Source organism: Apaloderma vittatum, unplaced genomic scaffold, assembly GCF_000703405.1.
Source record: "Apaloderma vittatum isolate BGI_N311 unplaced genomic scaffold, ASM70340v1 scaffold14301, whole genome shotgun sequence".
NCBI lineage: Eukaryota > Metazoa > Chordata > Aves > Trogoniformes > Trogonidae > Apaloderma > Apaloderma vittatum.
The window spans coordinates 1,267-19,083 of NW_009699720.1; the positions used below are offsets into that span (position 1 = coordinate 1,267).

At 38.3% G+C, this 17,817-nt stretch overlaps 1 protein-coding gene across 1 annotated transcript in view; it reads left to right on the forward strand.

The window, feature by feature from the left end:
- Positions 1 to 824: 824 nt before the first annotated feature.
- REV3L (REV3-like, polymerase (DNA directed), zeta, catalytic subunit) overlaps positions 825 to 17,817 on the forward strand; it is a gene marked incomplete at its 5' end in the record, with an annotated part of 65,194 nt that continues 48,201 nt past the window's right edge. Inside the window, 7 exons of the mRNA XM_009878511.1 lie at positions 825 to 921; positions 10,695 to 10,789; positions 11,325 to 11,429; positions 12,388 to 12,472; positions 12,558 to 12,710; positions 13,003 to 13,124; positions 15,619 to 15,862. Coding sequence (XP_009876813.1) covers positions 825 to 921; positions 10,695 to 10,789; positions 11,325 to 11,429; positions 12,388 to 12,472; positions 12,558 to 12,710; positions 13,003 to 13,124; positions 15,619 to 15,862 — 901 coding nt within the window. The remainder of the gene's footprint in view (positions 922 to 10,694; positions 10,790 to 11,324; positions 11,430 to 12,387; positions 12,473 to 12,557; positions 12,711 to 13,002; positions 13,125 to 15,618; positions 15,863 to 17,817) is intronic.

Consider the following 17,817-nt stretch of genomic DNA (forward strand, 5'->3'; position numbering starts at 1 on the left):
CCCAGACACTAAGCTATGCTTGATTTCAGCTGGATCTGTGCAAACAGGATGAGATATTTTGTGTTGTCTCTCTGGAATCACCTACTTAAGCATCATGGCATGTAAAACATCGTAGTGCAAGCATGGCTGAATGTCATCTGGCTCCTGCATAAACACAACCGTGTCTTTTCACCACACTGGAGTGCCACGTTTCCCATGTGAGTTCAATGTCTGTGAGCCACGTCTCTGCACTTACAAATCTTCAAAGGGGACTTCTCCAACAGACTTTGGAGCTTCCTTATGCCGAGACCTCCGAGCAAACTTAGACAGTGTTTTCGTTATTTATAGGTCAGACAACATCTGCTTTTATAGCAAGTTTTCACTTAGCTGGTGCTGCCACTGCATCTGGAATATATTGTGTATTCTCTCTCAGCTCACAGATAAGAAAGGAAACGTGTGAAATATAATTTAGTTTTTTCTTTGGCTTTTAATTTCCTTTGGGATCTGACCTGGAGACTCAGACACCTGGGAATTCTGAGGTTTACATCAGACTCTACATGACTTACTTTGAAACTTGTACAAATGTGAAAAGATTGAACTTGAGTAGAACACAGAAAATTCTGTCCGTATGTTGAGAATGTATTTTTTTATATGTATCTACATGTTAGATAGTTAAATAATTTAAGTGGTAGAACAACTACTTTTTGAAGGTGGTATCATGCAGTGCTACTTATTCTTCAGGAGCATTTGTACTAGTAATATTAAATAATAAACACGGTTATATAATGATATGTGCAAAAAATATTGCCACATAAATTCATTTCTCATTCTGTTTTTCTTTCTAGGTGATACATCATTTCCAAGTAGACGACATAGAATCCATTTGTCAGAGAATTCAAACAGCGCATCTTTCATTGAATGGGAAGAAGATGAAATACCAAGGTCAGCATGCCAGATATTTTTTTTATGTGCATCTGTTTGCATATACTACAGGGTTCAAGTGTCTATTTTAAAGGATCCTTATGTTTTGTATGCTAAGGAAAAACAAAAGGGCTAATGTGGCACAGACGATTGTTATTTAGTTTCTTTATATAGTTTTGGTCATCTAATGTTTTCTGATATATGGTTTTAAAATCTAGCTGGGAGATAACGATAGGAATATATGTGGCAAATTCAGATTTCTCAACTTTGGAAGATACGGTTCTAGATAATGACTTCTGATGAAAAGCTAAGCAAGTTTAGTATTTATAGAGAATACTTACACATCAGTTCACAGATTCTCTTTTCATAATGACGCTTAACTAACACTAATAGTATGCTGTCAGAGAACTCCAAGTTGTCCATTTCAAATAGTAGCTATATAAGAATCTTAGCTTAAGAGTTTTCATGTCCATCTCTGGTGTTCTTCCTTTTTTCTAGTCAATTCCCAGCCTACAGCTTGTATTTTGTAATAGCTTTACTCCTATAAGATTGTATCTGGGGTGTTGGGATTTTTGGGGCAAGAAGGAGAGAGAGAAACAATCTGGTGCTACCTTGATTTGTATAGCTTACCCATTACAAGTTCATTCTTTAAGCTACTTTCTAATGTCTGCCAGGTCCCATAAATACTCTGTCTTCTAGTAGCCTTCTCAGACTTTTGGAAGTTCCTGTTATTCTTCTCCGAACAAATTATCGGACTCAGTGTGCCACACTGCTTGCTAACTTTATGTACTAGGAGCATTTGCTTCCCCAGTTGAAAGTGCATGCCTTAATCCATACTTTAGATTTTTCTAGCGTGCAAAAACTTGACCCTTGTGCAAGGTAGTATCTATTCTGCTGATTTTCCTACTCATACTTTAAGGAGGTTTGGGAACAACATTCATATGATGGTTATCTTACAATTTCACTTGTGGTCAATTCATATCCAGTCATTCTTGGGCTATTTCTTCTCCTTTTTGACTGCAGACTTCATTCATAGTCCATTTCAACCTTTATTTGGCTCAGTTAATAAGCCGAGTTAGTTAAGCTTTGATGGGATTGGATCATAAATTAGACCAGGATTATCTGATGTTACTTTACACATCATAAGTTAGACCAGGATTATCTGGTGTTACTGTACACACACTTGTGCCAATCCTTCTCCAGCTCTCACACATGTTCCAGGAGGGGGATTTTAGCAGTAATGGGGCAAATACCAAGTCTGTCCATTTCTCTAGCATTCATCCTCTGTACTCTGGCCAGTCGGAATTTCTTTCTTGAATGCAATCCTGAATGCTGCATGGTATACCAAGCAAACTCTCCGTGGTGCCATGTGCAGTGACACTGGTAGTTCTCTCTCTAATACGCTCTACAGTCTTATTTATTATGTTGCTCTGGCTTACAAACATTTCAGGATTTGTTAGTACAAGATGTTGCTCCTCTTCCTTTTTTCTCCATTTGAAATCCCTTATAATTTCATATAAGATCTTGCATCCCATTTCATCCTGTTTCTCTTATTCTGCTTTTGGTTTATGATACTATCATCTGGTTATGTGTCTAGTATGTCTACCAGTTTACCTTATCAGCATAATTCATGAGATGTGAGATAAAGTCAGTCCCAAAACTGGTCTATATTCAGTTCTATAAGTTTTGTGCCAACCGTCAGTCTTTTTTATATAGCAAATAAGAATTTCACTTTTAACCAGCTCTTAAAATGCTCTAATCATTTAGGAACTAATTTGCAGCTCCTGCAATGGAAATAATTTCCTATTTGGTATTGTGTCAAACATTCCTTTGTCTAGAAAATGAATTATTTTATTAAAGATGTTTCAGCATGGTCATCTCCTACATGCTCTAGGATGTACATACCACTGCCAAATAACAAAGCTAAATTCTATTCCATTCCTGGTTTTACTTGGTTCTGTATCTACACAAAAAAAATTAATTGCCTGTTATAATTTCTCCTGATTTATTTATGGGAGGCATCAACTTAAAACAGTGTTCTTGTAATAAAAACTGTACTTATTTCAAAAATTTTAAAAGTGACTAAACTCCCTTGGCGGTGCTAGATAGCACCCTGTTGCTCTGCCACTTCTCCAGAACGGTATTTAACCCACCTGTATCCTGTCTTGCTGCTGCCAAATCTCTGAAGTACTAACTTGCCACTATAATTAGTGTACTCTATTAAGCCAGGGGCAGTTCTTCTGACTGAATTCTAGAGTGAGTCTGTGTGTAAAGTAGGTGTCCAAAGCTCCTAATGCCTAATGTTGTAAGATGTTTAAGTGCAATACATGCCAGCGTTATCAGACTGCACTCACCTTAAAATAGGCAGTACTCACCTGAGCCTAGCAGTGCTATCCAGCAGTTTCAAGGAGTTCTCCGCATGAGGCACATTTATGATATCCCTTAGGTAGCTGATAATACATGATGAAACGTTTCTATGAGTTCCAGTGAGAGAACTTTATGAGAAACATCAGACTTAGGGTAATCTGCCCATCAAGTCTACCACTTCGACGTGATGTGTTAAAAGCAGAAAGATTTGTAGAATGCTTTTGAGAAACACTTTCTTTTTTAAATCCTAGATTTTTGGTTGAACGTTAGTTTATTTGGAAGTGGAGTGTTCTGACAAACAACGCTATTGTACAGTCTAGCAGTTTTGCAGAGTTACAGATTTCTACTGGGTTTGCGACTGTCATAATTGCGTTTCTCACTTCTTGGGATGTACATGGTTTTATTTAGTCATTTGGTTATTAATAAAATGTGTGCATTGGAATATCCTGTAAAATAAGACTTTTCTTCTTCTATGGAAAACTATTGCTTCAAAGTTTAGAGTCCTTATCAATGTAGTTGTGACACCTTTCAAATCCTCTGTGGAGTTAACTTTTTATCTACTAATCTCAGTTTAAAATTATAAATACTTGACGTGTGGTCATTGCAAAACTCGTTTCCCTAGGCTGTCAGTAACGTTGGTGAATTAGGATACTCACCTTGATGATTGTCGAAGGTTAGGGCTGGGCCGGCCACTAACACGGACAGATGCTCTCTAACCCCCTCTCCCCTCCCCCAAATGGGAAGGAAAAGGGAATGAAGCAGAGAGACTTTCGGGTTAGAGGAGAAAAAAAAAAAACTAGAACAGTTTTAATGAATCAATAATAGAAATAATAGTGGAATGATAAAAGTAAGGAACTATATACAACTATGGATAACAGCCCGATATCGAACCCGACTCCCTCTCCCAGTATCAATCCCCACTGGTGCTGCAGAGCAGGAGGCACTGGGGAAGCCCCAGACTCAGCGGCGGCGGGAGCTGGATTCGGGAACTCAGGATCCAGATCAAAAGCAGGAGGTCAGATGGAGTCCTCCCTGGACACCGGCCATTGCAGAAAAGGGACAAAGAAGGGGGAAGAAATTCTCGTCATCACTCAATTTATATTAAATATGACGTATATGGGATGGAATACTCTCGTTGGTCACCTGTCCTGTCTATTACCCCCCAGAGGTGCAACCTTTTACTTCCTTGTGACCCCCCTTTACTACTTGGCTCCCCCAGCGTGGCACAGAAGAGCCAGCAGTGGCCTTGGTCACTACAGGAATAAGTATCAGCAAGAGCCTGTCTGCATCCCAGTCTCAAGCCGTAACTGTAAACATCAGGTGTTATCACTGCCAGTAGCACACACTGTCTGCAAAAACATGCTGCTGACTTTAGAAAGTGCAGCCCTTTAGAAGAGGCTAAACTGAAAAGTAAAAATAACTAAACAGGACTGGGTTTTTAGCTAAACCCAGGACAATGATCATCAAGGATCACCTTAATTCCTCAAGATTTTTGAGTGCTTTGATCTAGCTGGCTGAATGTAGTGGGTACTTGTTTAATTGTATGTCCACTCTTGCTTTGATTCATCGCCTCAGCATTTGTGGAACCAAACCTTGGTGTTTTCTTTGAGTATAGGTTTTGTCCTATATTGTTGTTTTTATTTGACCAGTCGGTAGTGCCAACAAACATTTACCTTCTTCAAAAATAAGGGCTGCTGCCTCTGTTCTCAAAATAGTGTATTTGGAGCTTTTTCTACAAAGGTATGATGGGGTTGTATTGAGACAATATATTTTCAATACTCATATATTGACAATACTCAGATGAAATTGTTGTCAAAGAAGCATGTAATCATGTTAGGTAACTGTGCTTCAGGACAGTTTGTACTCCTCCTTTTCTCCGATTGATATTTTTGTTTTAGCCAGAGTAAATGAAAATGTTAAAAGGGGCAGTTAAAGCTGCTCTGCTTTCATTATGCCCTTTGAGCGTTGGGTTGGTTTTTTTTTTGTGATGTGGGAACAAACAACTCCTTGGCCTTCATGGCTTGCCTGGATGCTGCAGAAGCTTGTAGTGCTGCTGCCCTGACCTCTACTTGTGCAAGTGTCTAGCGACTCACCTTGACAGTGATGTTAAATGCCAAGGTAATGTCCCCATTGTACTGAGAAGACATTTTTTCTTATAAAAATCTTACTGTACGGGTCAGTTTTCTTTATTAGCATCCACGTCAGTCTTTGGAGTGTGCAGTTTTGACTGCCAACCCCACCTTAATCCTGAAAATGTTTATGAGAATTACGATGGTAAATCCTAATTTGTTTCACAAAAAGAATCTTATTGGCTTGGTGTTTTTAGTTTGAATAATATGTGATATTAACTGGAATACTGTAGTTTTTGACAGAAATACTTCTTATATCTGTTTGATTTAGAGTTCGGGCAAAATTAACTTTTCTGCTTTTAATCTCCCAAATCATTTGAATCTTGGTGAGTTGCAGACAAAGAACATGCTGCAAATTAGTATTATTATGGAGAAATACTTAAGTTACACTGATAACTACCAGTTTGTTCTGAATTCACCAGTGTTGAATTTAATGTTATTTCTGCAGGATAAATCTGTATGAAAATACCGTATAAATAAGAAATCTGATTATTTGGAAAGCTCTTGGCTCTCTCTCTCTTCCTCTCTCCCCTTCTTTTTTTATTTAAATTGAATTCTTTTTAAAGAGGAAATTAGTGAAAGTAGAAAGCTCAAAGCTTTGCTGTTGTATCTACCAAACAAGTCAAAGACAGATCTTGACTTATTTCTGGTCATTTACGTGTGTAATTCAACAAAGGAAAATACTAAAATCAGAAACTCTTCTGATCTAAATGACCGGTGTGTACTGTAGTCCCTTTTCACTTGTTTCCAGAAACGCTTTTATTTCATGAAAGGAGCAGACAAAATTTTTGTGGTCTACTCCCTCATTCTCGTTTCCCAGTGATCTCACAGTTCTTTCTTATTATGTGATCAAAACGCAAGTTTCTTCTCTCCTGCGGTTCCTGTCGCCCGCCGTGCAGGCAGGCTCTGTTTGAATGCTTTGATCAATATGAGCACCCAACGTGCATGACATGAGAAGTGAGCATTTTGATCATATTATGAACTTGTTTCTCATCTGATGGCATGACTCAGAAGGGAGGGAGTTGATGGCAATGGATTGTCCTTACGGAGTGCACTAGGGCATGAGCAGACTGGTTCTGCTAAAAGGCTGAGCTGCTTCACTTTAGGAGTTCAATGATCTGCTCTCTTAATTCTCACGGTAACTCCAAAAACAGTACTGCTGACTGGAAGGATTAGTAATCATATATTAATGCATGGCATCTTACAGTCATTAATGAATCCTACATGATAATTGCTGCACAACCTCTGCCAGACTACTTCTGGGATTTTAGAATAAATAAATATCCTGCTCTGCCTCATTGTGATGTAACTGTGTGAAACATACATCTACATACAGAGTGAAAAAGATATTTACTGTATTAATGCAGCCGCAAAATGCAGTATCACAAATGTTAAAAGTATGGCTGCCAAGAAATTATTCTGGACCTTTTTTTTTTCCTGCTTTTAAACAATGTATTTTCAAAATGTTGTCAGGCAATTTCTAAAATTGACTTTCAGGATGCCTATTCCTTTTTTCTTATCCCTCATTCCATTAAAAATCCAATTTCTGACATCTCTGTTTTGTTTCTCAGTTTCATATTAGGTATAACACAGGATTTTACTTTCCAATAAAAATTCCACTATAATAATGTGATACAGGAGGAGAGCAAAGATGATTCTTGAAAGCTGAGTCTACTGTAGAGAGGTTGAGGTTATCACGGTAAGCCCTATCAACCTTGTGCAGGGGAATATCTCTTTCTTACCGGAGAAGTCACACTTCAGCTCAGCAATTGGACTAGTAATGCAAATTGAACGTTTTGTTACTCTGGTGTATACAAAGAGTTAATGAATAACCAAATAACTAGATCTCCTTTCAGTCCTCTCTCTCTCTTTTCCCTTAAGTGCCAGTAAACAAATATTCTAGGACTTGTTTAATTTCTGCTTACATTTCTAATGCTATTTATTTCCATCTTGCCCTGTTCTTTGCCTGCACAGTTAAGGTAAAGTAACAGGCTGTAAGTTTACTGGTTGGGTGGTTTTGTAATCTGGTGATTAAGGAAAAATAAAACAAACGGTGGACTTCTTCAGAACTTCACTCTTTTTTGGTTAAAAATAATTTTCTAATTTCTTTCTAAAGTCTCTGTGTTCTCTCTAACAATGCAGGAAGCTATTGCTGCATTATGCAAAATGCAATCAGTGTTTTAGTTGACTGGTATTATTTTTACATAGGTGGACAAATAGATACAGACATAATAAAATAGTTATAACCTAACTATTTCAGTTTTCTCTGTGGATGATAGTGCCACTTAACATCCTAGAAAGCAAGTATTTGTTTGCCTATTTGTTAATCTTTATGAAGTTCATGCACTGTTGTGGACCTAATAAATAGTTCTTGCTTTTGTAATCACGAACGAATGGGTTTGGTATGTTTACACTAAGTCATGTGGTACATTGATACTCTTGAGAAATACTAGATCTCCATTCTACTGACAGAACTGGACAGCAGTCAGTAAAAGCTCACATTGTGCTATCCTTTCAGATGATTAGCTCGCTTAATCTGTTATGTTGTGTGCCTCATCCTCCACTCCCTCTCTCTTTTTCCTTTTGAACATACTATCTCAACATTTGCCCTTTGGGCAGTAGGCCCTGAGTTTAGGAAGGAAAGGGTTGTTCTTTGGGATGCAAGGAAAGCTGAGGGCCAGGAGGAAGGGAGACAGGAGAAATGTTGCACCTATTTGGAAGTACTCCTTCATTCTGTACTTCACTTAGAGCACGGACTGCTTTCATGGGCTGAGTTTCTTGGGAGTTCTGGTGTGATGGTAAAGCAGCAGATCACTGAAGCTGCTGTGGAAGCAGCCCTTTACCTTCAGTTTGAGTTCAAGCTGTTAAAACGAGTTTTAATTTCTGCAATGCATTTGAGAGAACCACTTGGTCTTCTGCTGCTTTAAAGTCAAGGAAAAATACTTTAGAGCTTCCGTCCAGGAGGCATCCTAGCAGTTTTAATTAGCTCTCTACTGATTAAATCTACATGCTTTGCACATAAATAGCCCTGCGTAAGAGCGCGTATCTGAACTAGCTTCAGTCCTAACTTTGTGTAATACATAGTTTGCTGGTGGTCTGTTCCCATAGATCTCTGCAAAAGGAGTTCAGAAGTAAATATTTTTCTTTTCTAGAGTACTGCAGATTGGGAATGTGATCAATGGGTCAGTTGTATTTTTTTTCTCGGCACGTTGTCTTATCTCTTGATAGTAAATATGATGCCCTGAAGCCTTTTAGAAACTCAAAATATTTTTGTGGTTGAGATCTCTGTTTTCCGAGAACTCAATTTTTTTTTTTTTTACTTTCACACAGAATCACAGAATAATTTGGGTTGGAAGGGGCCTTTAAAGGTCAATCTAGTCCAATCGCCCCTGCCATGAGTAGGAACATATTCAACTAATATGGTTCTTCAGAGCACCATCCAACCTGACCTTGAACGTTTCCGGGGATGGGGCTTCTACCACGTCTCTGGGCAACCTGTTCCAGTGTCTCACCTCACTCATCATAAAAACTTTCTTCCTTGTATTTAGTCTAAATCTACACTCTCTTAGTTTAAAACTGCTGCACCTTGCCCTGTCGCTACAGGACCTACTAAAAAGTTTGTCCCCATCTTTCTTATAGGCTACCTTTGAGTATCGAAAGTCCACAATAAGGTTTCCCTGCAGCTCCAACTCTCTCAGCCTCTCCTCATAGGAAAGGTGTAATTTCTGGCTTCATCTGGACCCACTCCAACAGGTCCATGGCTTTCCTATGCTGAGAACTCCAGAGCTGAACACGATTCCCTTGATGGGGTCTCACCAGACCAGGGGAGACGCGGAGAATCAACTCCCTTGATGTGCTGGCCACGCTGCTTTGATGCAGACCAGGATGTGACTGGCCTTCTGGGCTGCCAACGCACATTGCTGGCTTCTGTCCAGATTTCAATCCACCAGTACCCCCAAGTCCTTCTCTGCAGAGCTGCTCTCAATACCTTCATCACCCAGCCTGTGTTTGTACTTGGGAAAGCCCTGACCCAGGTGCAGGAGTTTGCACTTGACCTTGTTGAACCTCATGAGGTTCCCATGGACCCAATTCTTGAGCCGAGTCCCTGTGAATGGCATCCCTTCCTTCTAGCACATTGAACACACCACTCAGCTCAGTGTCATCTGCAGCATAAGTGAAGCAATTTCATTTTATGTTGGTTTTCTTTTTTTTTTTTTTCAGATTTCATCTTTTTAGATAGTTAAATACTTAATTTTCGAAGAAAGTGTCAGAGAGAACTATCTTTTAATGACATCATCTACTACCTCCTTGCACTATAGTGACTTTTATTTAAAGCTTCTAGAGACCACTGAAAACACTTATTAAGAATATCTTACATTCCATGCTGGTATTTTTGAGGCTCTGTGTATGTCAGGGAATGTAGGAATACAAGTAGATATTGTATGTCACCAGTTAATTAACCTAGACAAAGTCCTGTCATCTTTTTAACCATGGGGAGCTTAGAAGGGATTTTCTGTGTTTCCTTAAAAATTTTTAAAAGATTCGCACATAAATGTGGGAGAAGTTTCTTCTAGCTTAAATGAACCTTAAAATAGTTCACTGATAGCAGCAGGTGGAAGGCCACTGACCTTAGCAGATCTGAAAAGGCACAGCAGGTAGATGATCTTTATACAATCAGCTTGAATCTATTTCTAGTATTTTATGTCTTTTCCAAGCCAGTTATCCTTAGTTTTGCTAGTGTTTTGGATGCTAATATTCTGTTTACATTCTCTGGGCTAACCCTAAGCCCCTTAAATAAATAAAAAAGTCTGAAAAATAAAACTTCTTTTGCTTTACTTCCCTGGGCTGAAAACATTACAACTGTTTTGCGTTGCTCTGAACTGCAAGCGAGAGAGAAAAATTCTTATGTCTTTGTTTTTTGGGCACAAGATCATGTGAATGCAGATGGTCCTGTTGGCTAGGAGTTCTGTAGAACATTTCATCTTGTATTTGAGGGGATAAGCATCATTGTAATTGCTGTAGCATTTTAAGCTGTTCACTGCTTCTTTCAGTTCTCCCTACAAAAGAAAAAACTAGTCCCTTTGAGTTGCAGATACAGATTTCTCATCTGATTAGATTTAAAGATGACCATTAATTTAAGGACTTGCAGGTGAGGATGAGAATTGACAATTCTGTATTCAGGTATTCCCCCCCCATTTTCCCTGAAATAGATGTTAGTCCAGTTAGAAAACTGTGATGATGCATGTTTCAAAATCAACATACTGATAACATTAACTTGTGCTTTTTGTGTCTTCCCAGCTCTTTAATGTTGAAAGGTGTTGAGCCACAAAGTACCTGTGAATTGGAGGTGGATGCAGTAGCTGCTGACATTTTAAATCAACTGGATATTGAAGGTGAAGTGTTAATAACTTCCATGTGAAATGTTTTATGATAGAAACTATATTGTCATCTTTTTTAAAGGCTCAGCTTAGTTAAACCACAATACAGATTTGTTGATCTACAAATTTATAAAGTTTAAAAAAAACAAAACAGTTGGATGAACTCTGAAAGAAAAGATGTTATAAGAATAGCCTATTGTCAGAGCAATGGAAAGAGATATTTTGGTGGTGCATAACAGAAGATTTCAGAGCTGTAACAAGAGGAAAATACCAACATCAAGTTATGTGTTTGTGTGTATATAAACCTATAGATACATACACACACATACTTGGTGAGGAGACCAGCAAAAGGCAAAGATATAGATGACAAATAGAAGATCCAGGAAAGTTACACCTTTTATGTAACACTGAACCCTAGAGTAAGGCAAGAATTGAAATTTAATAAAAGCAGGTTGGAAGAACAAAAGAGATTAAGAGTGTCAGAATCTAATTGGAGAGGAAGAGTGCTTCATCACATTGACATCCATTCATGTATTGTTTCATATTTCAGCCCAGATTGGCAGGAACCCTGGTTTGCAAGCTATATGGGAAGACGAAAAGCAGCGGCGGAGACAGAAATGTGAATCTTCTCAAATTAAGTCACCTGATTCGCAAGGTAAAAGGAAAAAAAAAGTTATGCAGCTTTTTATCTAAAACTTTGAATGAGAAGCAAGCAAGAGGTAGAATTTACATTGGTGTATGAAGTTTGAGGGCTTTTCAGATGTACAATTTTTTTAAGTTCCAGGCTTACCAGTTGCCCAGTATGTGTATTCCAGTTTTAAAAGCAAGATACATAACCTTGCCTAAAAACATCATGATTTAACTGTCCGCAAAGCATTCTGGGCAGAATGAGTGATAATGACAGTTAAGATTGCATGCCTTATGATGAAAAACATTGAAAAGTTTAAATACTGCAAAGTTACATCTCTTATCCTGAAGCTTTCTGTGGTAGTTTACACACAAGGGCAATTCCTTAGAATTTCTGTGGAATTATAGCTAAGGTGATGTTAGATGAAAATTCTAAAAGGATAGACAAATCCCTGTACTTTTATGTAAAACTTGTTGCACGGGGAAGACTAAGCTCTGCAAATTAATTGCATAATGAACAAAGCTATTCTCTGCAGTATCTAGGCCGTGTTTCTTTTAAAATATGAATAATATTAGGCAGATGAGCCAGTGGATTGCAAAAAGGAAAGAGGCAGATTCCTGGCTAAGGCAAACTGATTTCTAACTGTTTTTCCTGTGTTTCTGTTTAATGTTATTCGGGCTGCATAAACCAGACTTCTCAAAATTATTCACTGATTCTTCTTTTCCTGGGTATTCACCTTAGTGTAATTGCAACGTGATTTGTGAATACTGTTGATAATCACAGTTGTAAATGAGATCAGTGGGAGTATGTGAAGTACTTTAAAGTGTTTAAATACACTCGAAAAATCAGCCCTCAAATTTGGCACTTAAAATTGGAAGACACTTCAACTTTGAGCCATTTCTTAATAGAATTAGTAATTTTAGCTGCTCTGTGTGTTGAGAGGTCAAAGTAAGACTGAATAACAAATATTTTTCAAATTTTAAAGACCGTGGATTTGTGCCAGCAACAGAGAGTGAAAAATTTTTTCAGAAGAGACTTAAAGAAATCCTCAAGCAAAATGACTTCTCTGTGTAAGTGCTTAGCCATTTGCCCTAAAGTATAATATTCTGTGGAAACTTTAAATATGCATTTAAAAATTGATTTTCAATTAACTAGAACATTGTCAGGATCAGTGGACTACAGTAATGGATCAGAGGAGTTCTCTGCTGAGCTAACACTACATTCTGAGGTACTTTCTCCTGAAGCCTTTCAGTGTACGCCAGCTAATATGGTAGAAGTGCATAAAGATAAAAAGATGAACAAAGGTGAGTATTTTTAATAGCATAATTGTTTAGGCATGTGTCATACTTTGGCTGTTCATACTATTAGCAGAAGTAAAACAAGGAAAGTCTGATTGTCAGTTATGAAAAAATGAAGGATATTTTTACTTTTATTTTCATCATTGTTAGAGTAAGCCTTTTAAAATTGTCATAGCAAATGACAGAGACATACTTGAATAGTAAAATCCATTTTAACATGGATCACTTTCATCATATATTGATGTCTGTGACTCTTCGAAGTTTTATCCTTTCTCTTTTTATTTTTCTTTTAAAGAATCCAGTAGGATGCATATTGATAAAGAAGAGGAAGCACTTATTAATGAAGAAGCGATTTTAAACATTGTGGAGACTAGTCAGAGCTTTCAGCCTTTGTCTCAAAGACTGAGTCACACTACAGTTTTTAGTGAGTATGACTGGAAAGTCTTTTCTCCCAAGCTGTTTCACTGTTCCACAGTTTTTGTTGTGTTCAGTTATGTTACCACTCATGCAAGAAACTAATTTACCTCAGAGAGTTTGTCAAGCCTTCTGGGACTTTGCACACACCCTACTAGCCCCACCAAAAAGACGCTTTACATCTTCTAAGAATGTCACCAGGACAGTGCATTTGTAGAGGCTCCTGTGCTTTACTGGTTCGCTAAGCCTGTCCTTGTGCCAAGTCAGCTCAATCCAATCTCTTACGGGTTTTGCTCTACCTTAGGCTCCTAGAGTTGTAGAACTAAAACTGCTAAAATAAAGATTTTGACTGTCCATGATATTCTTGCAGCTACTGCATCTTTCTTAAAGTTATGGTAGGGAACATGCTCATGGTCTATATTTAGCAGCTCAACTGTCTGAAGATACTGGGGAATAGTAGGCCAATAATGAAGGCAAGTTGCAGCAAAGCATTTCTCAGAATTTACGGATACAAAAAAATGATTGAAGGCAAAGAAACAAGAAATAAAACATTAAAGAGAGGGAGAAAAACCATGACAGCAAACAAACATGAATGGCATGAGGGGGAAATAACAATAAAATAACACTGCAAAGGAACTTGTATGAAAAGCTACTAGAGGTAGAAATAGACCAAATACTCTAGAGAAGATGAAAAGCACCTAGTTCACACTATCTCTATATATACATTCTTATGTAAACATAATGTTAATAGGCTTTAAAGTTGATACTACAAGATGCAGAGAGACGGGGATATCTAAAACCAACCCATAGCGTCGAGTGCCTTTGATACATGTGTGGTGTGAATATGTGCATGGGCAACCAAGATACAGTATGGGCAACAATATATGTCTAGGGGTAATAAAAGATATAACAATTTCTTGCAAAGAAAGTGGCAGTAGGTGGAGTGAGATGAAACATATTTTTCAGTGCTGTTTTATTTTGCAGAAAGTAGGCAAGATTTTCAGTATGAAAGTTTTGTATGCAAGGATTTGGATTTATTGGGAGAACTATAAGTAAAGATGTTACGTGGGAGCTTGCAAACATAAGCACCTTATGACTGTGTGTTTGAATTGTTCAGCCAAGCAGGAGTATTTAAATAGTCTTTTCTTTCCAGTGACTAGAGAATCAAATGGAGATTTTATGACTTTTTCTCTGGTTTTTTTTTTTGTCCTTTTTTTCCCCCCCCTTCTTATCATGGGGCTACTAAATAATACCTGTGTCTTGTGTGACCATGTGCTGCATCTTTGGGTCTCTTATGCTCTTTCAAAGCATGGACTAGTCTTTACTATGCTTTTGTTGAGTCTTAGTGTGACAGGGGCTGCGAAGTGCACCAGTTCTACTGCTGTTGCTGTGAAGTATGGAACAAGATTTATATTAATGGGAAGTAAAGGTTGGAGTTCAATGATAGACCTCACAAAGAAGCTGAGTCAATTCAGAACTCTGGCAAAGGGGATGGTTTCCATTCTAAACGTTTGCATGGTGTCTTGTGAAGCCTTTGTAAATACAGAAAATGCCTTCCTCACCAATGTTGAGACCTATTTCATATGATTCTCAGGATCATTGTAAAACATATGATATTTCCTGAGGAAGGAAAGTAGAGATTGTAGTTCTTCAGCCAGAGGAGAAGGAGAGAGGAGTAACAGAGATGCCTGGTAGACTGGAGATCATAAATTGGTTATGAGGTCAGATGAAAGGTAAGCAGGAAGAGAGAAAAAACTGTGACTTGGAAGGATGTTTGAGAAATAAAAATACAGAATGAGGAGGCAAATGCATGAGTTAGTGTAAGCTTGGGTCAAATAAAAGAAAATAAAAAGTAAAATTTAAGGGCAGAGTGAGATCAGATAAACTTCTAGTGGTTAGAAGAACCTAGGAAGAGAATAGGTTATAGTGTAAAGAAGAGGGAGATCAAGTTAATCATTTTAGTGAAGAACAGAAGGAAAGAAGAACTGGTTGGTCAAAATCGCATCGCTTTTCAAGAAATGCAGTGATTGAAAGTTTTTCAAGTGATACAGAGAGAAGCTCCCAACAAAGCTAATGCAGCAATAGAAATGGTGAGAGCGAGAGAAGGCAGTGATGCTTCAGAAGCTGGCACTCATGCTCAAATAAAAAGAGAGTGAGACTTTACTGAATGTCAGGAGACAATAGGAGAGTGGGGAGGAGAGAGAGAAATGCTTCACTAAATCTAATCATCAGAAGAGGAGGGCAGAAGTAAAAAAAAGAACACTGTCAAGATTCTAGGTAAAGAGCTAGGAGAGATAACAAATCATAAAACTTGAAAAAATAAGATTATAAAGAGCTCTGTTTCTGTAGCCTGCCTTGCTTTAGACAGTAATGAACTAGTAGATTTTTAAAATGTTGAGGAGTTTTTTGGTTGTGTTCAGTTTTGGTTTTTGCTGGTAGACTATAACTAGTCATTTACAAGTAGAACAAAATACAGATTCTACTTGTATGGGCTTTTTCTGCAGTGAACAGTAGTGCTGATGAGGCCTTGATTGATCTGTTGGCTGGATTGGAGAATGATGGATATCAGATGGGACATCACAAAACACCCTCTCACCATCGTTCTCTTGGAAGCTGTCGAAATTCTCAGAACAGTGACGATGAAGAAAATGAGCCACAGTGCGAGAAAGAAGAAATGGAACTTAGCTTGTTAATGTCCCAAAGGTGGGATAGTAGCATTGAAGAGCCTGGCCCTGGGCCAAAAAGAAGGTATATATGTGATTTTCTTTTCTTAATATGTTCTTTTCTGCCAGATCCTTCCTCCTGCCCACCCTGTTTTCAAGTGTGCTGTGAGCTGTAGAGAGGTCTCAGCTGACAACCATGGAAAAAACTATGCAGATCTTTGGATAGAATGCAGTTGTTCAGATGATGGCTGTGAATTGTCGGTTTTATATGGTAGTAAAGATTAAATGTTTGGGTTTGGCTAGACCTAAGCTTCTAGTTTGCTGTCTGAGGTAAAATTGAGTAGTTTTTTTGTCCTCCAAGTCCAAATACAAAATGCCTCCTTTTAAGGTCACGCTTTGGATGTAATACAAATGTTAAGGGGTATCTTGTACCTCTCGTGGGCCTGTAACTTTTATTGAAGTGAATATTTAAGAAGTATTCTTGTGAAGACTGACCCAGAGGCCTGAGAAAACACCCATTTGTTTCCGTGCTCAAAGCTTAAATCAAAACATGATTGTTGCTCACTCTGCTGAACTGCCAAAGGTCAGTAGCTTGAATATTTTTAAGGCCAAGATTCTTGGAACACCTTCTCAGGTTGTAATGACCTTTTGTAGAGTCTGCATTGACAGGCGTTGAAAGGAGCTATATCCAGTTTCTCTTCACCCCTGCCTTGGGTAGACATTCGGGTATTTATAATTCTGTTTGAAAGATGAGAGACTTCACAGACATAACATTTTGATTTTTTTTTTAACATAAGAAGTTGTAATTATACTATGATTCAGAGAGCCAGAGAGGCATAGAAATATTTAATCTTTTCTTTCCTGGAGACATGCGGAGAAGTTGTAACAGAATCAGAAGTTAGGTCATTAGTCTTCTGGTTCTAAAGATAATTCCTCTCTAGAGCTCCTTTTCCTATCTGACCTTTGATTTTCTTTGGGTTTTTTCACCTCACAGTACTCTGAAAAGTTGGAATTTCCATCTAAAACATGTAATGTTACTCTTCGTTTTAGTGGTAGTTTCTGTGTAAAACCAGCCTGTATGTTGCAGTGTTTATTAGTTCAGGCACTGCACTGCATGGGCACAACTTCTGGAGTCAGGTTGGACCCTGAAGCACTTAACTGCTTTTATGCAGTAAAGAAACTATTTAAAAACTCAGAAGACTTGATGACCTGGCTCATGAATACCTCACTTAGATATGCATTTTATATACATCTTAATCCCAGACAGAGAACACAAGGGAGAATGTAATGTATACACCAGGTGCCTCCACAGGGGGTCAACTCATGTTGAGAGGGAATTACAAACTTTGTTGCAGTGTGATATCTGCAGAATTTGGACTGACTTCAGAAGAGAGCATGAATATCTCTGCCCCGTGCATAATTCTGCTTGTGCACAAAGAGCCAGTTTGAGTCTGACAGTGGGTCCAACCTTACTCTGCTCGAGCTCATTCTACCTGTACTGCTTCCTAATGCATCATACCATATCTATACTACCACTTTGATGTTGTGGGGTATCCACCAGTCTTTCACTGACTGAAAATATATTGAGATAGTGAGGAGTATCAACCCCCTGCTCGCTGAATTAAATGACTTGGGTTTGATTTGTGCTGAACTGGAAAAAAAAAGCCCATGAAGACCTGGACTAGTTCATGTATGGTGGTATCATGCTGTGTTACACAAATTTTCCTGGAATCTGAACTGGTAGGATTGAATGCAGAGAGATCCAAGCTATTATCTGCAGTAATTGTCTCTGCCCTGACTCGGTTTACAAAAATTACCAAAGATCTGCTTCGTGCACAGGCGTATAGCATAATTCAAGTTGGAAGAAATGTCTAAATGCTGTGTAGTCCAGTGCTCTGGTCAGAGCACGGGACTAGATCAGTTGCAGTTGGATAGATCAGTTGCTCAGGGCCTTTTCTGGGCAAGGTTGGAGTGTCTCCAAAGACAGAGATTGCACAGCCTGTATGGGCAATATGTTCCAGTGCTTAAACACTCTCATAA